The 24,691-nt window shown below is 32.5% G+C and overlaps 2 protein-coding genes across 2 annotated transcripts; both read left to right on the top strand.

The window, feature by feature from the left end:
* The first annotated feature begins 1,566 nt into the window (after positions 1 to 1,566).
* Positions 1,567 to 4,580, top strand: LOC127112027 (cyanogenic beta-glucosidase). The gene is made up of 12 exons (XM_051046220.1): positions 1,567 to 1,783; positions 1,906 to 1,975; positions 2,147 to 2,281; positions 2,368 to 2,445; positions 2,508 to 2,595; positions 2,679 to 2,934; positions 3,043 to 3,158; positions 3,321 to 3,541; positions 3,619 to 3,650; positions 3,769 to 3,871; positions 3,961 to 4,069; positions 4,155 to 4,580. Exons 1-12 carry the CDS (start codon positions 1,631 to 1,633, stop codon positions 4,324 to 4,326), a joined length of 1,533 nt encoding a protein of 510 aa, XP_050902177.1. The 5' UTR covers positions 1,567 to 1,630; the 3' UTR covers positions 4,327 to 4,580.
* Positions 4,581 to 23,548: 18,968 nt separating this feature from the next.
* LOC127112025 (ABC transporter C family member 10) lies at positions 23,549 to 24,153 on the top strand. Its single transcript, XM_051046218.1, has 2 exons — positions 23,549 to 23,762; positions 24,041 to 24,153. Exons 1-2 carry the CDS (start codon positions 23,549 to 23,551, stop codon positions 24,151 to 24,153), a joined length of 327 nt encoding a protein of 108 aa, XP_050902175.1.
* Positions 24,154 to 24,691: the final 538 nt, after the last annotated feature.

Genomic DNA, 24,691 nt, shown 5'->3' with positions numbered 1-24,691 from the left:
GGTGAGTGCCTTTGTGGTTACATAGATATAGGTTTCTGCAAGGTGCGCCTTTGGCTTATTGATCTATAAATTTGAGGATAAGTTGGTAGATCTTCATCGGTGAAGAAGGAATTAACCTTTTCTAAGCAAATTATGCTTAAATTTAGCATATGAAGTCTCCATTATGGTTCTTGAGGGCCGAATTAGGCCACATTAACATGTATAAGCCCTTTGTTCTCCCACTTAATGACATATGACTGCCTCAGAATGGAAATGAATAAGAATCTATGAAATGTACTTATCTCGTCATTCTCCCCTAGTCTTTTGAAGGATCTAATAGCAAAGATGAAAGTCTTGGAAATCCTTGAGATGATGAAGATGTGGTAAACCCTTTCAAATGATCCTAATTCACACACTACTATAAAATAGACCTTTCATAACACTCATTTTACAAAGGTCTTCCTGTTAACCGTGGTAATAATTTTTGTATTATAGTTTTCTTTTTTTGGTATTTACTAAAATACATTTTGAATTTTATCTTGAGTTGGAACCATAATTCATGAGACAAATCATCAAAGTAAGTAGTCAAAAGCCATAATTCAAACCAACAAACCAAAAAGAAAGAGCAAAGCATCTCAAATTTTGAATGGGGAACTATACTTTTAGGACTTTTTTTATTAATTTATCCCTTTTTTAAGATTTTATTCCCAATATACCCTATTTTTTAATATCTCCTCGCCCAATGGATGAACGAGTTCGTGAATGATGTATTTATCTAGTATTGACTCGGCCAATAATTGGACGAGTCTTGTAAAAATTATTGGGTTGTGTGTGAACTCGATCAATGGATGGCCAATGGATGAGGTGAAAACTTAATCATGAAACATATTGTTTGTAGTAGTGATGTGTCTCACTTTCTTCTTCTTCATCATCATCGACAATATCAGCATATGCCATTGAAATTGTAATTCATCTCGTTTAAACATTTGAGATTGATCACAAATTTGTGATTGTTGAGATTGATGGAGTAAAATATACAACTCAATATAGTTGAGCTCTGAATGTTCATGGCTAACAAACATGTTTTCAATATGTTCATCATCATGAACGTTTAGTTAGAAAAATTTGACGTAATTGTTTTATAAAAATGGGAATATATATTTATTAAGGATGATATAAAAAGCATATTTAAAATGCGTATTACTATGAGGCCGAATATCATGGATCAACAAACTCAAAATTTCATAGTTATGAGTGTGTATATGTGAATTTCTTTTAGATTATATCACTCCATCTATATAAAAATAATAATTATGTTAATGACTTTTAGATTATATCACTCCATCTATTTATATCACTCCATCATATACTTAGATTATGTTAATAATTATTCAATATCTAAATTAGATTATATGCAATTATTGATTTAAAATTCATCCATACTAATAAACTTACGTATAAAACATTACACTTTTAGGTTAATTAATAAATTAAAAATGGATAGATTTGATCCATGAAAGAAGGTGGACGTGTCATCTATATCCACTATTCAACGTAAAGTAATCAAACTCCATTACTATAAAGGCAATGAAATATTGTGCCTCGTATACTATAAAGGCAAAGCATAGTCAAGAAAATAATAAGAATAAAAATGGCAGTATTTCATATCAACGTGTTTCTGTTACTCTCTCTTTTAACCATCACCATTGTTACTCCTATGAATGGTTTTAACCCTCTTGGTGATTTCAACCGGAGCAGTTTTCCCAAAGGCTTTGTTTTTGGAACAGCCTCTTCTGCATATCAGGCACCAACTCCATCTTTTATTATTGCTTTCAATTACTGATATTATTATCTATGTAGTGTTCATATTGTAGAAGAGTAATTATTAACTTATTAACTTTATGTTATTTTGATTTTTTTTTGTAGTATGAAGGTGCAGCATTTGAGGGTGGAAAAGGACCAAGCATTTGGGATAACTTCACTCATAAATATCCAGGTTGTTTTCTTTTTTCATGTTTGAAAATATATGAGTATATCATCTATTTTATTCTGTCAACAAATAAAAAAATATTATGTGTTAATAATGTAATTTTTGTTTTATTTATAAACCGAATTGAATTTCCAGTTGTATATAGATTGCTCATAGTTATTAATGAAACGGTTGCAGAAAAAATAAAAGATAGAAGTAATGGTGATGTAGCGGTTGACTCGTATCATAAGTACAAAGAAGATATTGAACTCATAAAGGATTTGAATATGGATGCTTATAGATTCTCCATTTCTTGGTCTAGAGTTCTACCAAGTATGTCATTTTTTTTTGTTAATATTTCTCTTCGTAGATTGCTGATTTATAATAACTATTCAAAATTTTGTGTTAATTATTTGTAGAGGGAAAGCTTAGCGGAGGTGTAAATCCTGAAGGAATAAAGTACTACAACAATCTCATCAACGGATTATTGGCTAAGGGTAAGGATTCATCAATGTTTATTTCATGTCCATGTAGTTGTTAATCATTGAGAATAATGCAGGTTTGCAACCATATGTGACACTTTTTCATTGGGACGTTCCCCAAGCTTTAGAGGATGAGTATCACGGTCTTTTAAGCCATCGCATTGTGTGAGTGACACCAATTTCATGTTTAGAATTATTTTTTATGATTATAGATTATTGATTAACATATGTAATTCGCAATCTTGCAGAGATGATTTTAGAGACTATGCTGAACTTTGCTTCAAGGAATTTGGTGATAGAGTGAAACATTGGATTACTATAAATGAACCATGGACTGTGAGCATGAATGCTTATGCATTCGGAACGTTGGCACCGGGTCGATGTTCATATTGGTTAAATCGGAATTGCACAGGAGGTGATTCAGGGACAGAACCATATTTGGCTGCACACAACCAGCTTCTTGCTCATTCTGCTGCTGCAAATTTGTACCGGATCAAATATAAGGTCTTCTATTGTTTAAAGAAAATTACTTATTATTACTCTGGTTCTAGATCATGTTTTTTTAAGTATGAACTTATTGGAAATGTTTCTAACAAAATAACCAAAATGCAGTCATCTCAACGAGGCATAATAGGGATTACCTTAGTCTCACACTGGTATGAGCCGGCCACTACAGCGACGGCCGACGTTGATGCTTCAAAACGAGCTCTCGACTTCATGTTTGGATGGTAAATATTGAATCAATTATTATTTAATTTCGATTCACTTCATGTTTTGTATTTAAAAGAAATATAGTTATGTATACATATATGATTTGCTGTAATCTGTAAAGTAAAAGGAAATTAGAGAGAGTATTTTATGATTTTCGTTGCATCTGCATTTTGCTATAGGTATATGAATCCGCTTACAAGAGGCGAATATCCAAAAAGCATGCGAACTTTGGTGGGAAAGAGATTACCAAAGTTCTCAAAAGAAGAGTCAAGGGAACTTAAGGGGTCTTTTGATTTTCTAGGCCTAAACTATTACTCATCCTACTATGCTGCTCATGCATCTCACCATCCCAATGTCGTCCAACCGGCCATACAAACTGATTCTCTTGTTAATGCTACATGTAAGTATATCAATCAATTTCCAAATAAGCTTAAAATAAATGTAACTTTGCATACTCTAATTTTTTTTTAATGACAGTTGAACATAATGGCAAGCCTCTCGGTCCAATGGTATGTATTTCATCATTTCATTGGAAGATAACTTATATATCAATGCTTTTCATTTGTAAGTTTTGTATTCAAAAAGATTGTTTCTAACATGTAAAGATAACTTTGTAATTTTATGTAGTCTGCTTCGAGTTGGTTATGTATTTATCCAAAAGGACTTCATAATCTTTTGCTTTACACCAAGAAAACGTACGAGGACCCTGTAATTTACATTACTGAAAATGGTAATACTTCTTATTTTATAAGATATATTGTATGCATAATATTATGATATTATTAAAGTTAATGAAAGTTTGACAAAATAAATTGATAGGTCGTGATGAGTTCAACGATCCAACATTATCTCTTGAAGAATCTCTCTTAGATACTTATAGGATTGATTACTACTATCGTCATCTTTACTATATTGAAACTGCAATTAGGTAAGTTATATTTTATTATAAGAATCTTTAAGCCTCTAGTTATTGTGACTAACTCTTTAGTTTTATTGACCTTTGTGTATGACAGGCATGGTGTGAATGTAAAGGGATATTTTGCATGGTCATTGTTGGATAACTTTGAATGGGATTCTGGCTCGAGCTTGAGATTTGGACTCGTCTTCGTTGATTTTAAAGACGGTCAGAAAAGACACCCAAAACTTTCTGCTGAATGGTTCAAGAATTTTCTCGTTAAATCTTAGGCATATATATTACATGTGGTTTCAAGAAAATGATTTTGTTTTGATGAACTTGGGATTTTCTGACCCATTTAATGGGATATGTTTTTTTTTTGTTGTTGTTGTTAAAGTCAGGATTACAGAAAAGTGAAATGAAACTCACTCACATGTAGTCCTTGGTGAAATAAAAATAATTGTCAATGAATGAATTCAAAGTTTGTAAAATAACTTCTTACTCGCACTCTTTTAATACAATGGAATTATATATATTGTGACTATTGAACATGTATAAAAGTGTATGAATAGTAAACTTTAAAATTCCTTGATATGATAATTATTGGTCAACGATAGAACACTTGTAACAGATTGAAGAAAGGATTGAGAAAAAATGCGAGACAATGATAAAAAAAAGAAGCCAATTTTATTCATTTAATCTATATAAGTACTATGTATTTATATAAGAGGAATTAACAACTAACTTCTCAAAATAAACAACAGAGGTTTAGTTACTTGTCATTCAAGTAACTCAATTAACTAACTTGAACTACAAGAAAATTACATTACACATACAACATTCTTAGTTATATATCCTTGGATGTTAGAAAAAGAACCATAGGTATATGTCTTTAATTAAACATATTCTAGTTCTTTTTTGTCAATTCAAAGGATTTCATTTTGTGTTTCCTTCATTTTTAAGTTCAAATCTCTCTCTCTCTCTCTCTCTCTCTCTCTCTCTCTCTCTCTCCCTCCCTCCCTCCCTCCCTCCTCTCCCTCCCTCCCTCCCTCCTCTCCCTCTCTCTCTCTCTCTCTCTCTCTCTCTCTCTCTCTCTCTCTCTCTCTCTCTCTCTCTCTCTCTCTCTCTCTCTCTCTCTCTCTCTCTCTCTCTCTCTCTCTCTCTCTCTCTCTCTCTCTCTCTCTCTCTCTCTCTCAATTAACAGTTTTATATGGATAGATGACCTAACCTTGTTTTGTTTCCCCATATCAACCAAACAATGGCCTTTGGAGTTTACCATATGGTGAGCTTCCTTCCTAATGTTGAAATGAGTTTTTGTTGAATTTAAGTAATTTGATTTTGTTTCTTACATTTACAGTTTTCTTACATATTTGGGTTGATGAGCCTTTGGAATAAAGAAATCTTTGATCCATATTATGAGTTTTCTACCGTTGAGTTTTGATTAGCAAATACATGAGATATAATGTGTTATGTGTTAATCTACAAATCATTAGTGTCTTAAGATGTTAAGTAAGTATGTCTAGTGTCTTTAAAACTAAATGTATTGTCCAAAAAAGTATAAGGTGTGTTCTCCCTACAAGAGGAGCGAGACTCACATGCTCTAGTAGGTATATTACACGAACGTGAGAGGGCTAATCTATGGTGGCGATGAAGATAATTGACCAAATGGTGTACGCACCAAACACATCGTACGCTCGAAGGTACAATAGAGTCGTCATCGAACTTTATTTATCCCCAAAGAGGGAAGGGAAAGTTAATTGATATGCATTAACGGTGTAAAGATTTTTTACATTTCAATAAATTAAACATTTTTATTACTAAAGTCATTTGATTTATTTAGCCTAAAATATTTATACAAATAATGAATTATAATGGATTACATTATACAGAACTTTACATTTATGATATATGAAAATTAATCTCAATGAATTGGATGTAGCAGTACCTAGATATAAATTGTGTAATGGGACCCGATTATTATGTCGTAGTTTATTTATGAATACGTTGGATGTGGAAATCTTGACAGGAAGCAACGCAGGAAAACGTGCTTTTTTTGCCTAGAATTAAAATAAAAACATCTGCAAGTGATGGACTGCCTTTTGTCCTTAGTAGAAAGCAGTTTCATGTGTGGCTAAGTTTTGCAATTACAATAAATAAATCACAAGGACAAACCATTCCAAATGTTGGAATATATCTTCCACGACATGGTTTTAGTCATGGACAGTTATATGTGGCTTTATCCAGGGGTGTTTCACAGATTACAACAAGAGTTTTAACCAGGGAAGGAAAATTGAAAGGAGAAGATAGTGAAAGCACAAAAAATATAGTCTACAAACAAATTCTTTTATCGCACCCGCAGGTATTTATTAAGTACATTGAAAAAATTGCTCACACGTTGATTCCCATTTTCGTTACACGACATACCAAGCTTATATTGTATTCTTTATATCATAGATAGATAATAACTAAATATAATTTTATTTTGCTTTAATATACAACCAAACTAGAACACGGCTAAATCTTTCAATTATGTAAGGAGTTGAGATGAAAGAATGTTGAAACTTGCTTCGACATAAAAGTAAGTTATACTTAATCATTTATTTTATGCTTTTACGTTAGATATAAATGGGGTGATAGTTATTCTCATTATTCTTATGCAATAAATTTTAGATAACAGACTTTGAAGATAAATGGAACACATGGAAGGATGAACAAAGTATTTCATCCATCGGCAAACTCGACAATAAGGTGTATTTATCTTTTCCGTAATACGTATAAAAATTTGTTTCTTACATTTTCATCACTCTTTCAGTAACATTTTTATCATCCTCATTGAAACAGGTCAAACGTTTGAAAATTTACTCTATCGGTTGGAGCTCCACAGTGATAACAGATAAAACACAACTTTAGAAAATGGTGAAAAGAGAAATAATATCTCAAAGGATGGAGAGGTTTTTATTTAATTCATTTAAGAATATTTTTACTCAAGATTATTTTTGAGTGCATGAATTTAACTGCTATTTGTAGTTTATGTAAATAAAACCATATACATTTACTAAGTCCATTGTTTTTCTTATTTACCAGAAACCCAGGTAATTCAGAAACAAGTCATAATTGTTGTTCTACCAAATCTAGACTAAAACAAAGTATCTTCATTCTCCAGGTATTATTTGTGTTGCAATAAACCATATTATATTCAAACGCGTCAAGTGTTCTGAATGTATTTCTTTGATAATATGACATTGTGTCGTGTATTTGTAGTTTTTTAAATCTCAAGAGCGCATTGATAAAGGGATGTACGAAGAATTGATTAGAATCTTTATAAGGTAAGCAAAAACATGATTACACTACTTACTATTAATTTTACTATCTTTTTCGATAAAAAAATTCTAATTTAAGAGTCTTAGATTTTTTCTTTACTATGGAAAACAATTCCAGGGAAAAAGAAAATACTTCGAATAGAGATTTCATGTTCGACATTCCTCTTAAAGAACGTCATAGATTACACAGTATCAATATTACTTTGCATGCTTCGATATAATTTTGAATATCTTTATTTACCATTTTCAAAATTTAATAATATTATTTTTAATGCGACCTACAATAGAAACCTCATAAAAAGAAAAACAAATATTTATTTTTCTCTGCTGTGCGCATGGTACATTATCGTAACTTATAATATGTATATGATGTGGTCATGATATTATTTGTGATTTAGTTAATCGAACATATTTTATCATTACACTTTTATTTATTGTTTGTTATATTTTTATCATGTTTGTGAGTCTATCTGATGTCGATAAATTCTCTTAGGTTTAGATCTATGATAAAAAATTTATGCATAAAAATAACTCGATCGTTTATAACATAACTTTTATATATATGTTGTTTATCATTCCAAGAATGGTTCTCTGAGAGTTTTCTTCGTTCATCATCATTTCCATCGTTTTACTTTCTGTCTCAAAAACAAATTTCAGAAAACACATATCGAAAGCTACATCAATGGCTTAGTCAAAGTTGTTTTGATGTAGTTGGGGAGCTTGCCCTGAAGGTTTAGAATGTGATTTTTGATAGCCTTCTCAGGTGAGTTCAAACCTTAATGAGTCTCTCTCTGATCGTGTTCAAGTGAACTTCTTCTAATACCTTTTCCTTTTTTGGTTCTGAGGTTTCGATAATTACGAATCTGAGACATGTTAGATTGAGGATTTCGAAAGGAGGGATGCTCTTTGGCTCTGTTTGGTAAGTCATATTGGCGAGCTTCTAGTTTATTTATAGTTTATAGTTTATAGTTTATAAGTTAATATGACAATTTAGATCGATTTGGTAATGATCTTTTCATCATGAGCTTATAGTCTATTTTATTAACTTATAACTTATCATTTTTTCTTCCATTTTTATCATTATTATTTCACAAAAAAGTCATCTTTTATCCTTTATAATTTATTTTACTTTAAAATAAAATAAATATGTAATAAATATGTTTTATGTCATTCTACATTTATAAGTTAGTTGAATTGTTAATTTTACCCAATTCTTCAATTATCTTATCAATTATCGGTCGTCAATCATCCACAATAAGCTATAAACCATCAGTTATCAGTCATCAATCATAAACTATAAGGTAGTTTATTAATCGACCGTAATTTTTATCAAACTGAATCTTCATTCGCGGTTAAAGCATGGAGGGTTGTGTCGTCCTTTCTAACTTGAGTTTGGTGGTTTCTTTTACTTTTGTGATCGTTTAATCAAACTTTAATTTTTTGATGGTTTCTCTCATTTAAAAAAAGATTCTATGTCAGTAGACAAAAATAATATTCATCCTTTTAATAAAATTATTATCCAATTTTATTTACTAATAAATTCTTTTTAATTTGTGTGAAATAACTTAACATACACTTTTTTGCCAAGAAAATGAGTTGATTTTACATCCAACAGTGACAATAAAATATAGTTAACTATTTCCATCTATTGTTTGGAAAATAAAAAATGTAATTAGAGTATTAACATAGAATCAATGATTAATGATATATGTTTCATATATTACATATAATTACAAATGTATACTTGTCTTATTCAAACAATGAAATAAATCTATAATCTATAACTATATATAAAGGGGATACAAGTTTTTGGAGTGACCTATTTTTGTTCCAAAATTATCCTTTATCTTTTTTATAAATAACTTGAGTGATTTGTATCTTTTGTTGGTTACCAATTGATAAACTAACTTCCATCTCCCACAAAATCTATAACTATATATAAAGGGGATACAAGTTTTTGGAGTGACCTATTTTTGTTCCAAAATTACCCTTTATCTTTTTTGTAAATAACTTGAGTGATTACTATCTTTTGTTGGTTACCAATTGATAAATTAACTTCCATCTCCCATAAAATAATATATAATATCTATAACTTCCATCATTTGGCCCACAAAATAATATATAATATCTATAACTTCCATCATTTGTTGAAGGATGACACAAGTTAAAAATCCTCTTCTATTTTTCTTTTTTAATTTCATCTTTTTCTCAATCAACATACTATATTTTTTTGGAACTTTTTTCATTCTATTATATTTCTATCTTACTTCTGATTTTCCATTCTAACTTTCTAATATGCAGTTTTTTTTCTTCCAATATAGTTGATTTTAATAACCTCTCACCGCATTTTTAAAATTTACAATAGTTTCTTTTAGTAACCATAATGACAGTTTTTTTTATAACTTAAACACCTCATTGTTGCAAGATATGATCATATATAGTTTCTCTTAAAAAATGTTTTTTTTTTAAAACTTCACATAAAAAAATTTAAAATAATTGAAAAACACAAACATAAAGATAAGTTTATTTTGCTTTTCTCCATTATCATAAAAATATAAGTTTATATTGGATATGATTTTCTTTTCCTAATTACACTTTAAATTGGTTTATTTATTCATTCTACTTACAAAATTGGTACCTCACTGTTGTGTAATAGATAATACATTAAATTTTTATAACCATGATTTATGCTTAACAAAATTGTAATTGAAACCATCATTATTTTATTTTCTTATTCGTATTAATTTATAATTTTATATATATGTCTCTCTTCTTTATTATCTCTATTTTCTTTCATGTGTTGCAAATCTGGTTCGATATCATCTATACTTATCTATAACTATATATAAAGGGGATACAAGTTTTTGGAGTGGCCTATTTTTGTTCCAAAATTACCCTTTATCTTTTTTATAAATAACTTGAGTGATTAAAGGGGTGAGAGAGAAGAGAGTATCAGGAATTCATAAATGATTTATTGTGATAAACCTATTTCACAAATCATGCTATTTAATATTTTATAAATCATGGTAATCATCATCTTATAATATTATGTGAGTTTTAAGCATTGTACGAAATATATGATAAATATCATAAATTGTTTAGACCGAGAGAGTGTCAAAATAGAATGCAAGATAAATATATCACGTTTGATACTTATAATTTAATTTCAAAAATACGCCAAAATTTATAAAAAAAAATGTGTTTTATAGTTTTTGGCGTGTGCGCTTTAAGGTGATATTTCTTTCAAGTCTAGAAATTAAATTATATTCTCGAAAATACATGGGTGAAAAAAATTATTCCCATATTTGTTACAATTATGAAAAAAAAATCACAAAATTCCATAAAATAAAAGAACTTGCATAACTTTCATAGTTCTCATTGTTTTAATTGAATGAGACATCGAACCAACACGACACCATAAATCTTAAATCTATAACTATATATAAAGGGGATACAAGTTTTTGGAGTGGCCTATTTTTGTTCCAAAATTACCCTTTATCTTTTTTATAAATAACTTGAGTGATTAATATCTTTTGTTGGTTATCAATTGATAAACTTACTTCCATCTCTCACAAAAAAAAATCTATAACTTCCCTTAACCGTTGAATGATGACACAAATTAAAAATCCTCTTCTATTTTTTTTTTAATTTCATCTCTTTCTCAATCAGCATACTATTTTTTTGTTGAACTTTTTTAATTCTATTATATTTCTATCTTACTTTTGATTTTCTATTGTAACTTTCTAATATGCAAGATTTTTTTACTCCCAATATAATTTATTTTAATAACCTCTCACCATATTTTAAAAATTGGCAATAATTTCTTTAAATAACGGTAATGATAGTTTTTTCACAACTTAAATACCTCATTGTTGCAAGATATGATCATATATATTTGCTCTTAAAAAAGGAATATATTTCTATCTTAGTTTTGATTTTCTATTGTAACTTTCTAATATGCAGTATTTTTTAACTCCCAATATAATTTATTTTAATAACCTCCCACCATATTTTTAAAATTGCCAATAGGTTCTTTTAATAACGGTAATGATAGTTTTTTCACTTTATCTTGAAAATAATGTGCTTGCCATAAGGTTCAACGTAAATACTTTCATTTTTCATTTTAAATTGATATGAATTTTTCCATCATATAAAGGTTTTTGTGTTTGTAATGGTTGTTTTGATGATAATTTATGGATACTCTGCAGTAAAATTTATAATTATTTTTATATACCGTAACTGCAGTCCACGCAAATGAAAGGAGTTGCTTGAAACAAAACATAATCATTCTTATCCCTCCTAGCAATCAAAATCTAGCAACATGTAAAGGTTGTGAAGGAAAAAAATAAAAAATGTTATGTTTTTGTTAGCAGTTATTACATGTTAGATAAGGCATTCACTATCTTTCCCTATAACTTAATATACTTACTTTGAAGTCTGATAGTTTGTTTTCTTAAACATTCACTATTAAGGTAAACTTTTGCCTATAAAGAATATCAAAACTTCTTAAATTATGTATTTCATTATTGCTGCACGTTCATACTTTAAAAACTAAAATTTGCTTTATGTTTGTTTAAATCGTTCAATTCACTTCTTATCATAAAAATGCAGGGATTAATAAAAATAAAACAACTATGTAGTACTCTAATTGTTCTTTTTTCAAACTTAACAAGTGGCAATGTAAAAAGTTGAGAAGTAACTACATATTACTGATGGAAAGAAATACATGGCGAGGACATAACGAGGTGGAAGAAAAAAATGGCATAATAGAAATGGTGTTGTTGTTAAAGGGGTGAGAGAGAAGAGAGTTTCAGGAATTCATAAATGATTTATTGTGATAAACCTATTTCACAAATTATGCTATTTAATATTTTATAAATCATGGTAATCATCATTTTATAATACTATGTGATTTTTAAGCATTGTACGAAATATATGATAAATATCATAAATTGTTGAGACCGAGAGAGTGTCAAAATAGAATGCAAGATAAATATATCACATTTGTTACTTATGATTTAATTTCAAAAATACGCCAAAATTTATTATAAAAAAATGTGTTTTATAGTTTTTGGCGTGTGCGCTTTAAGGTGATATTTCTTACAAGCCTAGAAATTAAATTATATTCTCGAAAATACATGGGTGAAAAACATTATTCCCATATTTGTTACAAAATTGAAAAAAAAATCACAAAATTCCATAAAATAAAAGAACTTGCATAACTTTCATAGTTCTCATTGTTTTAATTGAATGGGACATCGAACAAAACCGACACCATAAACCTTAAATCTATAACTATATATAAAGGGGATACAAGTTTTTGGAGTGGCCTATTTTTTTTCCAAAATTACCCTTTATCTTTTTAATAAATAACTTGAGTGATTAATATCTTTTGTTGGTTATCGATTGATAAACTTACTTCCATCTCTCACAAAAAAAAAAATCTATAACTTCCCTTAACCGTTGAATGATGACACAAATTAAAAATCCTCTTCTATTTTTTTTAATTTCATCTCTTTCTCAATCAGCATACTATTTTTTTGTTGAACTTTTTTAATTCTATTATATTTCTATCTTACTTTTGATTTTCTATTGTAACTTTCTAATATGTAGTATTTTTTTACTCCCAATATAATTTATTTTAATAACCTCTCACCATATTTTCAAAATTGGCAATAGGTTCTTTAAATAACGGTAATGATAGTTTTTTCACAACTTAAACACCTCATTGTTGCAAGATATGATCATATATCTTTGCTCTTAAAAAAGGAATATATTTCTATCTTAGTTTTGATTTTCTATTGTAACTTTCTAATATGCAGTATTTTTTAACTCCCAATATAATTTATTTTAATAATCTCCCACCATATTTTTAAAATTGGCAATAGGTTCTTTTAATAACGGTAATGATAGTTTTTTCACGTTATCTTGAAAATAATGTGCTTGCCATAAGGTTCAATGTAAATACTTTCATTTTTCTTTTTAAATTGATATTCAAGAAATGCCAGTTCCTCGTACAGATAAAGAAGTCAGAGGTTTCTTGGGACGTTTGAATTACATTGCCCGATTTATCTCCCATTTGACCGCTACCTGCAAACCCATCTTCAAGTTACTGAGGAAAAATCAAGAGATGATATGGAATGACGAATGTCAAGAAGCTTTTGACAAAATCAAGAAGTACCTCCAAGAACCTCCGATTCTGATGCCACCAGTGGAAGGAAGACCTCTAATTATGTATTTAACCGTGTTAGAAAATTCAATGGGGTGTGTGTTGGGGCAACATGACGAGTCTGGTCGAAAAGAGCATACCATATACTACCTTAGCAAAAAGTTTACTGACTGTGAAACAAGATACTCATTGCTCGAGAAAACTTGCTGTGCTTTGGCCTGGGCTGCTCGCCGACTAAGACAGTATATGTTGAATCACACCACTTTATTGATTTCCAAGATGGATCCTATCAAATATATATTTGAGAAACCTGCCCTCTCCGGAAGAATAGCCAGATGGCAGATGATTTTAACAGAATATGATATCCAGTATACTACCCAGAAAGCAATCAAAGGAAGCGTGCTAGCTGATCATTTGGCTCATCAAGCGGTGGATGATTACCAATCTATGAATTTTGAGTTCCCAGATGAGGATGTCATGCTTGTTACTGATTATGAAGGACATGGACCGGATGAAGGACCCGAACTGGAACCCCGATGGACTATGGTTTTCGATGGATCTTCTAATGCATTGGGCAACGGTGTTGGGGTTGTAATTATTTCTCCCAAGGGTTGCCATACGCCTTTCACTGCTAGACTATGTTTTGATTGTACCAACAATATGGCTGAGTATGAAGCATGTATTTTGGGACTTAAAGCTGCTATAGACCTGAGAATCAAGTCTTTGAGGGTGTACGGTGACTCAGCCTTAGTAATCAATCAGATCAAGGGAGAATGGGACACTAAACATCCGAACCTCATCCCTTATCGAGAGCGGGTGTTAACATTAATCCCATACTTCGAAGAGATTACATTCGAACATATTCCACGAGAAGAGAATCAATTGGCAGACGCATTGGCTACCATGTCATCTATGTTCAGAATCAGATGGGACAGTGAAGCCCCCACGATCACCATTGAACGATTAGATGAACCAGCATATTGTTATGAACTTAACGCTGATGGAGTAGAAGAGAAACCTTGGTTCCACGAAGTAAAAAGATATTTGGAAAATCAGGAATACCCTGAAGGGGCATCTATCAATGACAGGAAATTTCTGAGGAGGTTCTCCGCTAAATTCTTTTTGAGTAATGGAATGTTATACAAACGTAATCATGATTCGACTTTGCTTCGCTGTGTGGATAAAAAGGAAGCAGAAAAGATTATGGAAGACATGCATGACGGTATTTTTGGGACTCATTCTAGTGGACATACAATGGCCAAGAAGATCCTGAGATCAGGGTATTATTGGTCTACCATGGAAGCCGACTGCCACCATCACTCCAGAACTTGTCACAAGTGCCAGATATATGTGGATAAAGTACATGTGCCTCCTGCTCCATTGAACGTGTTGACAGCCCCGTGGCCCTTTGCAATGTGGGGCATTGATATGATTGGAGAGATTAAGCCTACTGCTTCCAATGGACATCGTTTCATTCTTGTTGCTATTGATTACTTTACGAAGTGGGTAGAGGCAGCCTCATTTGCTGCTGACACCAAGAATGTGGTGGCACGGTTCATCAAGAATAATCTCATCTGTCGGTATGGCATCCCTGAAAGAATTATCACTGACAATGGTACTAATCTGAATAACAAGATGATTACTGAACTCTGCATGCAGTTCAAAATAAAACACCATAACTCTTCTCCGTACCGGCCAAAGATGAATGGCGCCGTAGAAGCTGCTAATAAGAATATTAAGAAGATCATACAAAAAATGACAGTAACATACAAAGACTGGCATGAGATGTTACCCTTTGCTCTTCATGGTTATCGCACTTCAGTGCGCACTTCGACAGGGGCAACCCCGTTCTCTTTAGTCTACGGAATGGAAGTCGTTTTACCAGTGGAGGTTCAGATTCCCTCTTTAAGAATCATGAAAGAGGCGGGCTTAGATGAAGATGAATGGATTCAGACTCGACTCGATCAGATAAATTTGATTGATGAGAAGAGACTTGCGGTTGTTTGTCATGGGCAGATATATCAGAAGCGCATGACCCAGGCATTCAACAAGAGAGTCAAGAGACAGGTGTATCAAGTTGGCGACTTAGTAATAAAGCGTATCATTCTACCACAAGGTGATCCCAGAGGCAAATGGACCCCCACATATGAAGGGCCATTTGTAGTTAAGAAGGTATTCTCTGGTGGAGCCATGATACTTGCCACAATGGATGGCGAAGATTTCCCGCATCCTGTGAACGCGGACATAGTTAAAAAATACTACGCATGAAAGAGACCCGCTAGGTCGACCTATCTAGGCAAAAGTAAGGGCATCCCGGCGAACCAAAAGAGTTCGGGCAAAAATTAGAGATAAACATAAAAAATGTACACCCGGCAAGCCGAAAACCTGAAAAGGCGGCTTGGGCAAAAAGGGGTATCCTGGTGGACTGAAAACCTGAAAAGGCGGTCCAGGCAAAAATTAGGGATTAAAGCGTGTGACTATGTCCCGCTCTCGGTCAGCTTCACCCAAGTTCAAAGGACTAAACAAGCCAATCACTTCTATCCGACAGCAGGAGATGAGAGGCTTGAAGACATAATGACAGTGGTGGAACTAGAATCAATAGGACTTTTTCTACATAGCTTCTTTTTGTTTTCTCGACAATTTCCTCTTACTAGGATTTTTGTCTCCTTGTACACAAATTGCCTGCTTATAGGCCCCCTTTCAAAATCAATATAATTTTATTTCCAAAAAAAAATACTTTGCTTTTGCTTTATTCTCTGTTTTGTTTGCATAAATATCCATTGATTTAGTTCGAATTAATATATGCATTTGAATATGATTGATGTTTATCGAAAATACATGCATAAAATAGCAATAGCAATTACTAAAAGACTTCAGGATTGAGGAGAAGGTCTAACCATCCTTTCCAAGGAATCCGTTGCTAATTCTATTTCCCCAGCAAAACCAGTTATTCCCTAGAAGAAATTGGCGTCACTAGTCGGACTGGTCATCTCCTCCATCCCCAGCCAGGCCCTGTTGAATATTTCGACCATCAGACAGAAATCAAGCATCCCCGGCTAAGAAAGGATCATCAATACAAATACCTCCAATCAAAATATGGGGATTTATTTTCCCCAGTAGAGTCCCCTGGAAGAACTTTTCAGACGCATAATTCATTCACTACATCATTTCACAACATACGCATGCAATATTCACATTCATTCTCACAAGCATAAAACATCTCATGCATCATGACATGGCATGAAGCTAACTTTATTTAACAGGTTAATGATCATCCCGATACAGTCAAAATAAAGATCCGTTCAGACGGACATCTTCATCGATTACATTCAAGGTTTAGATACATCTTTCAGATATCCATTCTGACAAGCACTCTGATACCCTCCTAAGGGTGGCATCTTTAAGCCCATCCCAGATATTCATTGCAAATACAACATATACAAATACAATCAGATATAGCCTAGCGTACGGTTCATTCTGATTCAGCTCAACATATGACTCCTTCAACTCAGATACGATCTAACGTACGATCCATTCTGACCTTCAACTACTCCAATACGGTCTTGCGTACGACCCATTTGGATCTTCAAATCCTCAGATACTGCCTAGCATACGGTACATTCCGGGGTGTAGTCTAGCGTACGACTACTTTCTTCTTCAGATACAGCCTAACGTACGGCTCATTCTGCAACTCCAATACGGTCTAGCGTACGACCCATTTGGATCCTCAAATCCTCAGATACTGCCTAGCGTACGGTACATTTCGGGGTGTAGTCTAGCGTACGACTACTTTCTTCTTCAGATACAGCCTAACGTACGGCTCATTCTGCAACTCCAATACGGTCTAGCGTACGACCCATTTGGATCCTCAAATCCTCAAATATTGCCTAGTGTACGGTACATTCCGGAGTGTAGTCTAGCGTACGACTACTTCCTTCTTCAGATACAACCTAACGTACGGCTCATTCTGCAACTCCAATACGGTCTAACGGACGACCCATTGGGGACCTTCAACTCAGATACGATCTAGCGTGCGATCCATTCTGATCTTTTATCCCCAGCAGCGCATAACACATTTTGACTCCCCAGCGAAGTCGACAGCCTAATGGATGACTCACTATACGGTCTAGCGTACGACCCGGTGTGGCACCCATGTCTTCAAATTGGTCTGATGTACGACGCGCTCTGAAGCTCTCATCATCAAACTTCCTGGATGGCATCTTTAAGCCCATCTCCATCAAGACTAACTATCAATCAACAAGTGCAAATTTTTGGGGCATTCTAGTGTTCAATAATCTTCCACCTCCAGACCACGAATGGCATACATACCATTCTAACTCTCTCGGTTCAAGAATATTGAACAGGGGCAGCTGTCATACCCCAAAATTTGCCCGTTAATATTACAAGGCACTTTTCAAGGCATTCCAACTTATTCTCCAAGACATTGATCTTAAGGGAACCAATACCCAGCATACAGGCGGCCAAATCTAGAAAATGGCCTAAACTGACATGCTCGCTAGGCGAGCAAATCCTTCGCCTAGCGAACCCTTCGCTACAACGCTCGCCTAGCGAAGCTTGCGAATACCAGAAAATTCTGGGCTTCATTCTGAGCCCATTAGGTCATAAAACGAGTATTATAAATACCCCAACTTCAATCAGAACAAGGGGAGGAAGAAAACGGAACGGAAAACGGGAGAGAAAGGAAACCCTGAAGGCTAACCCAGAGAATTCAGAGTAACCCTAAAGGAAACCCTGAAGGCAATTCACCGGCACCAAGGTTACCTCCGCCCAACTCCACCCGATACCAAAAGTGATCTGCCAATTCAGCGTTATAATTCAATTGCCAACAGGTTTGCGCATCATTACCGTTTTATGCTTCCAATTCTCTAATCTCTAAATACATAATGCATCATGATTGAATTTTTGGATATATAATTAGATTTTGCATGTGAAGTCCAGTATGCCGGAATATCCTGAATGTTTGACCATGTTATTTCTGTAATTGAATGCCATAAGGCGTGCAGCATGCTGAGATCGTACTGTTCTGAAATTCAAAACCCGCAGCCGCTCGCTAGCACATCGCTAAGCGAGCATGTAGCGAGTATTCGCTAGGCCTTCGCTAGGCGAGGCAGAGGCGAACGTGACAGTCGCTAATATTTCGTTTGTTCTGTTCTATGCTTATCTGACCTATTCCGTTGTAATTATGCGTTATTTTGTCTGACATTCTTGCTGCTGTGTTTTGTGCGGTGTAATCCTCGATTGCACCCTGATTTGGTATTCTAACCCGTTTGCTGAAATTTTGTAAGGGTTTACATACTCCCGAAGAAACGGCCTGCTAGGTATTCCACTTTATTTGTGGGATACCCTTGTGGAGATTCACCATAAATTATTCAATTGATTTTAATGTATTAATGTTATGGCAAAGATCCATCCTCAATCATTTAATTGCTTTAATGTATTAATTTCAATGTGGAAAGTCATCCTAATTACCTAATTGATTGTAAAATACGACCTTTAAATATGTGATCTTGGACCTCTCTTCATTGCCCTACGGTATTACGGTATTACGGTCATGTCCCGCGAATGTAGGGATACACTTAGCAAAGACCCTTCGAGTAAATCATCATGAAATAAACCATAGTCCCTCGGATGTTGCCTTCGAATATACGATTTTGTCCCTCGATGACCCTTCGGTGTAGCCTACGGTTAAATGATGATCGTCCCTCCGAATGCTAAGGTATCCTTACAAATATTGCCTTCAATGACCAATCGATGACCCTACGATGACCCTTTTACATCCAAAGGATAAGACTACTTACTCCTCAATAGTAAGGACAGTTTTACCCTCCTAAGGAAAGGAAATGCCCATAAAGACCTTAGGTAGGTATAACTCCTAAATGCTGGATCACTACTTAAAACATTTTCCATACCTCACACTTTGCAAGTACTAGAAAATCACCACTTGGCATACATTCATACTAGAATCATTGCTAAGTTATATTTTTCTAAACCGTTTTCAAAATCAAACGAGATAAATACTTTGTATACATTCATACAAGAATCATTACAAAGTTGAACTCTCTTTTCAAAACATTTTTAAGCAATTCACGAACACTTTTCAGACAAAAAACATAAGTGATCCAGCAATTAAGAGCCCATGGATAACCATGGATACAAAGGGTGCTAACACCTTCCCTTTGTATAATGTACCTCCCGAACCCAAAATCTAATTAAGGTCTTTCCTGTTCTTTTCCGCCTTTCCTTATTGGATAAAAGAAAAGTCGGTGGCGACTCTTGCTATCCGCGACATTGCGATTAAAAGCAAAACACCCAAAGTCAGTTCACCGTATGACATACTCCTACGAGAATAAAGTGGGAATGTTGATTCCCATGAAATTTCACATAATTTTTTTGAGAAAAATATATGATTATTCATTTTCTAAAAATTATATCAAACTATATGCTAAATTCATTTTTAAAAAAGTACTCGAAAATTAAATCTTTATTTTTTTTAGGTAATTTATTCATGAGATTTTTTTATGAATCCTAGAAACAAACACTCCCTAAAAAAAGCGGATGGACAAAAATGAGAGTTCATGTCAAAAAGGTTTATTATATAAATTATTTAAATTTAAATTTAAATTATTAAGTTAAAACATAATACTAGCTTGATTATCATATAGAGAAGAGAGAGAGAGAGAGAGAGAGAGAGAGAGAGAGAGAGAGAGAGAGAGAGAGAGAGAGAGAGAGAGAGAGAGAGAGAGAGAGAGAGAGAGAGAGAGAGAGAGAGAGAGAGAGAGAGAGAGAGAGAGAGAGAGAGAGAGAGAGAGAGAGAGAGAGAGAGAGAGAGAGAGAGAGAGAGAGAGAGTAAAGGGAATAGTGATATAACATGATATTTATTCCTAGGGGATTTTGGTAAACAATACGTGAGTGGTTTTTCCATAAAAGAAAGATGAGTATTGATGATTATTACCGTTGCATTCTTACTCTGTTGTTGAAGAGAAGTTTAATTGTTTCCATGTGTATTTAAATTATTATGCTAAAACATAGTACTAGCTTGATTATCATGGTAGGGAGGGGGAGAGAGAGTATTGATATAACATGATATTTATTCATAGGGGATTTTGGTAAACAATACGTGAGTGGTTTTTCCATAAAAGAAAGATGAGTATTGATGATTATTACCGTTGCATTCTTACTCTGTTGTTGAAGAGAAGTTTAATTGTTTCCATGTGTATGTACTGTGCATTACATCGTCATACCAAAAACATTAAAGAACACAAATTCAAAAACATTAAAGAAGAATTTAAGTTTATACATTGAGTAATTTATTGATTTGCTTGAAAAAAAAGGGTTAAATAAAGTCACGTCACACTATAATTTTCCCAATTCAAACAAAATTTAATGCGCAATGAAGTGAGAGAGAGAGAGAGTAAAGGGAAGACTGATATAACATGATATTTATTCATAGGGGATTTTGGTAAACAATACGTGAGTGGTTTTTCCATAAAAGAAAGATGAATATTGATGATTATTGCATTCTTCCTCTGTTGTTGAAGAGAAGTTTAATTGTTTCCATGTGTATGTACTGTGCATTACATCCTCATACCAAAAACATTAAAGAACACAAATTCAAAAACATTAAAGAAGAATTTAAGTTTATACATTGAGTTATTTATTTATTTGCTTGAAAAAAAACGGTTAAATAAAGTCACGTCACACTATAATTTTCCCAATTCAAACAAAATTTAATGCGCAAATATAATATATTATAAATAAAATTTAATATGCATCTGAATAAATATCATATTTTTTATCATATAAGTAATTTATATTAAAATAAAACTTATAAAAAAATACGTTGTTAATATTTTCACGCGTTAGCGTAATAAAAAAAAGCGGACAAACGGGCACGGAGTGCCCGTTTGAACGCTAGTATATATAAAGGGGATACAATATTTTGGAGTGACTTTTATTTTTTTCAAAATTACTTTTATTTAATCTTTTAATTTTTTAATAAATAATCTATACATCTATACATATATAAATGGGATACAATGTTTTGGAGTGGCTTTTATTTTTTTCAAAATTACCCTTATTTAATATTTTAATTTTTTAATAAATAATAAAACAAAATTGTGTGATAATAACTGCTTGGTAGTTACCACTTGAATTTACAACAATATAACCTCCATGTTCTTCCATTTAGCAGTTACAAATAATGTATCATTATAACTTTTTGGTAGTTACCACTTGAATCTACAAAATTACTATTTATTTACAAAATTTGTCAGTTTGTTTTTTTGTATTGTATTCAGATTTTAACTGATTCGGTAAAATATAAAATGGTTTGCCTATATCCCAATTCACTCTCCTTTTGATTTTTATCTCCCTCTGAGTTCTTCATATTACTTAAACCATCGTACTTGCTTTAAAGTTGATTTTAAGAAGGAAAGTTGAGAAATTTGGAAAATGATTTATCTATAATTGATAAGTGATTTAGCACTGAATTTGGAAGATTTTGGATTTTCAGTGATATCAACATGGAAGTCATTATCAAGAGAAATGGAGAATATGGCTGTCAACCCCCAACACATTGATATTATCAGGAGAGATCTTTCATGTTTGTGGCATTAATGACCGTACGACATATATTTTTCTCAATTTTTCACAATGTTACCACAAAGATGTCAATGTTTTCACATTGATCAAATTTAACATTAGTATGATGATCAAGAAGAAACAAACTCATTATGATGATAGCGACAGATATGCTCATGTTTTCTTTTTTGTTTTTATTTGAGATTCAGTGTAATGATCAACTATTGCATATTCTCTTTGATGATTTATTTGTTTTTATTATATGATATTTTTAAATTTGTGTTCACAAATTTCTTCTTTAAGTTCTACCATTAATTGTTTTAAAGAACAAATATAACATGCCTATAATTACCAAATTTGCTAAAATATATAGTCTATTATTTCATTAAGTTTGTTGGTTCAATTTATTTTACATTATTATATTTCTTATTTTTAAAGCATATAGTATTACATAATAGATGATTAATGATTACTATTTGTCATTTTAATGACATGTATCTTGAGATATTTTTTCTACTACAAATTCTTCTATCTATATTTGGCTCTGATTCATACAATTTCCCATCTTTCTTTTCTATTTAGTTAAAAATCGAAATAGATTTATGGACAGAAAATTGTTTTGCGTGTGTGCATACTAAAAAGGCGAAGAGAGATTATAAATTAAGATAAATAATATGAGAGATATGATGCTAAGGAAAAGAATAAGAAACAATTTAAAACAATTTAGAATTTAACAACTTAGAAGTACCATATGATTTTTAATTATTATAATATGTCATTTGCATTATTAAATTGGTTCCTAGAATTTAACACTAAAGTATTTTAGAGAACCTATGACATCTTACTTTAAATTCTAATAAATTCTAATTAGTGTATCTATAACTATCTATAATGGGGATATGATATTTTGAAGTGACCTATTTTCATTCCAATTATATCTTTATTCCAACCAACCCATTATTCATGGATTACTGTTACTAATCAAAATATTCAACTTCCTCATATCATGAGTACCATCCACAACAGACTCATCGAAAAAAAATTAAAAAAAAAATTTAGAGAGAGAATGAAAGGGAAAAAGAAGAAAAAATGCATGTTCTTAGTATTGGATTTAGTGATTCAGAAGTTTATCACCGTCTTTCAAAAATAGGAAACTTGTATTGTACGTCATCTCTATAATTTAAATTTAGTTTATCTTTGCATTGCATAGAGAGTGTGGACTAATTCTTGATCCAAATGAAGGTTCTGGGGAAGTGTCAGTTGCGAGAAGTTGTCCAAGGAAAAGAAGAGGGTTTAAACTCTTCAGGTACATTTTCAAGCTTTGCCATTATAGCTATATGCTGGAAGTAGTTTTTTTTTTCAAGTTAATAATGACAAGTGAAAAATTATTATCTAGTTGTTGAAGATGGATCAAACTGGAGCATGGGACAACGACAGTTATTTTGTTTGGGGCGTGCTCTTTTAAGGAGAAGTAGAATATTAGTATTGGACGAAGCAACTGCATCAATTGATAATTCTACTGACCTGATTGTGCAGAAAACCATAAGGGCTGAGTTTGTAGATTGTACGGTGATTACAGTAGCACATAGGATACCAACTGTGATGGATTGCACTATGGTTCTTGCTATAAGTGATGGTAAGTTTCTTTTTGAGTTTTATTATCCCTCACTCCTTCTATCTCATTTAACAAACACTTACAGACTAATCAATAGCTCTTATGTTGGTGATACATAATCTGGTACTAATTCTTGAAAAAGGTAAGACTACAAACAGTAGAGGTTATCTGACACACACCAAACATGTTTTTATTTAAGAGTTTGACCTTGTATAGCGCATAAATGGTAACACTTAAAATATGTTTGATCATTTAGTTGTTTTCTTCGATGAAAAGGAAGTCACTGACTATGTTTTCAGGAAAATTGGCGGAGTATGATGAGCCAATGAGATTGATGAAGAGAGAAGAATCGATGTTCGGGCAACTTGTCAAGGAATACTGGTCTCATATGCAGTCTGCAGAATCACATTGACGCTACCTATATATTTTAAGCCAACACTATGTTTCTCTCACTTTCTTTTATTTCTCTTGTACAAGCAATAAATTAAGAAAGTGAGCAGAATCTGAAATGTGTTCTGCTAAGATAGATTGTGAGGCCTAAGAGATTGTAGCAAAATGAAATTAGGCCGACGAATAAGGGCCTGTGAAGGGTGCGGTAGAGTGAAGGAGTTGGTCCTTCCTCAAGGGTTTCTGTTATCTTTCTTTTTGTTTTTTTCTTCATCTTACATAGGAGTAGCGCTCCAGTCATAATTTTATTTTTATAATTTTTCATTTGAATATGTTTTCAACAGGGTCACTTTATCTAATATAGATTTAAGTGTCAATATTAATTTTGCTTTACCTTTCAGATTTTGGTTCCTATCAGAAACTATCATACTTAGAACCTAACATAACAGTAAAAGACAATATCATGTTCCACTGATTCTTTTTCCCATGGCATTAGAAACTAAATTTAGGCTAACACTAGAAATCAAACACGCTAACAAATTAAATTAAAAGCGAAACTACAA

This window comes from Lathyrus oleraceus, unplaced genomic scaffold, assembly GCF_024323335.1.
Source record: "Lathyrus oleraceus cultivar Zhongwan6 unplaced genomic scaffold, CAAS_Psat_ZW6_1.0 chrUn0010, whole genome shotgun sequence".
Taxonomy (NCBI): Eukaryota; Viridiplantae; Streptophyta; class Magnoliopsida; order Fabales; family Fabaceae; genus Lathyrus; species Lathyrus oleraceus.
This window is presented reverse-complemented; position numbering and strand designations above follow the sequence as displayed.

What these genes read in the sequence shown, in the direction of transcription:
- LOC127112027 (XM_051046220.1), top strand. Translation starts at nt 1,631, where the DNA reads ATGGCAGTATTTCATATCAACGTGTTTCTGTTACTCTCTCTTTTAACC. An exon ending in CTTCACTCATAAATATCCAG is followed by an intron (nt 1,976 to 2,146) that starts GTTGTTTTCTTT and finishes AAACGGTTGCAG; the next exon opens with AAAAAATAAAAGATAGAAGT. An exon ending in CTTTTAAGCCATCGCATTGT is followed by an intron (nt 2,596 to 2,678) that starts GTGAGTGACACC and finishes GCAATCTTGCAG; the next exon opens with AGATGATTTTAGAGACTATG.
- LOC127112025 (XM_051046218.1), top strand. Translation starts at nt 23,549, where the DNA reads ATGGGACAACGACAGTTATTTTGTTTGGGGCGTGCTCTTTTAAGGAGA. An exon ending in GGTTCTTGCTATAAGTGATG is followed by an intron (nt 23,763 to 24,040) that starts GTAAGTTTCTTT and finishes CTATGTTTTCAG; the next exon opens with GAAAATTGGCGGAGTATGAT.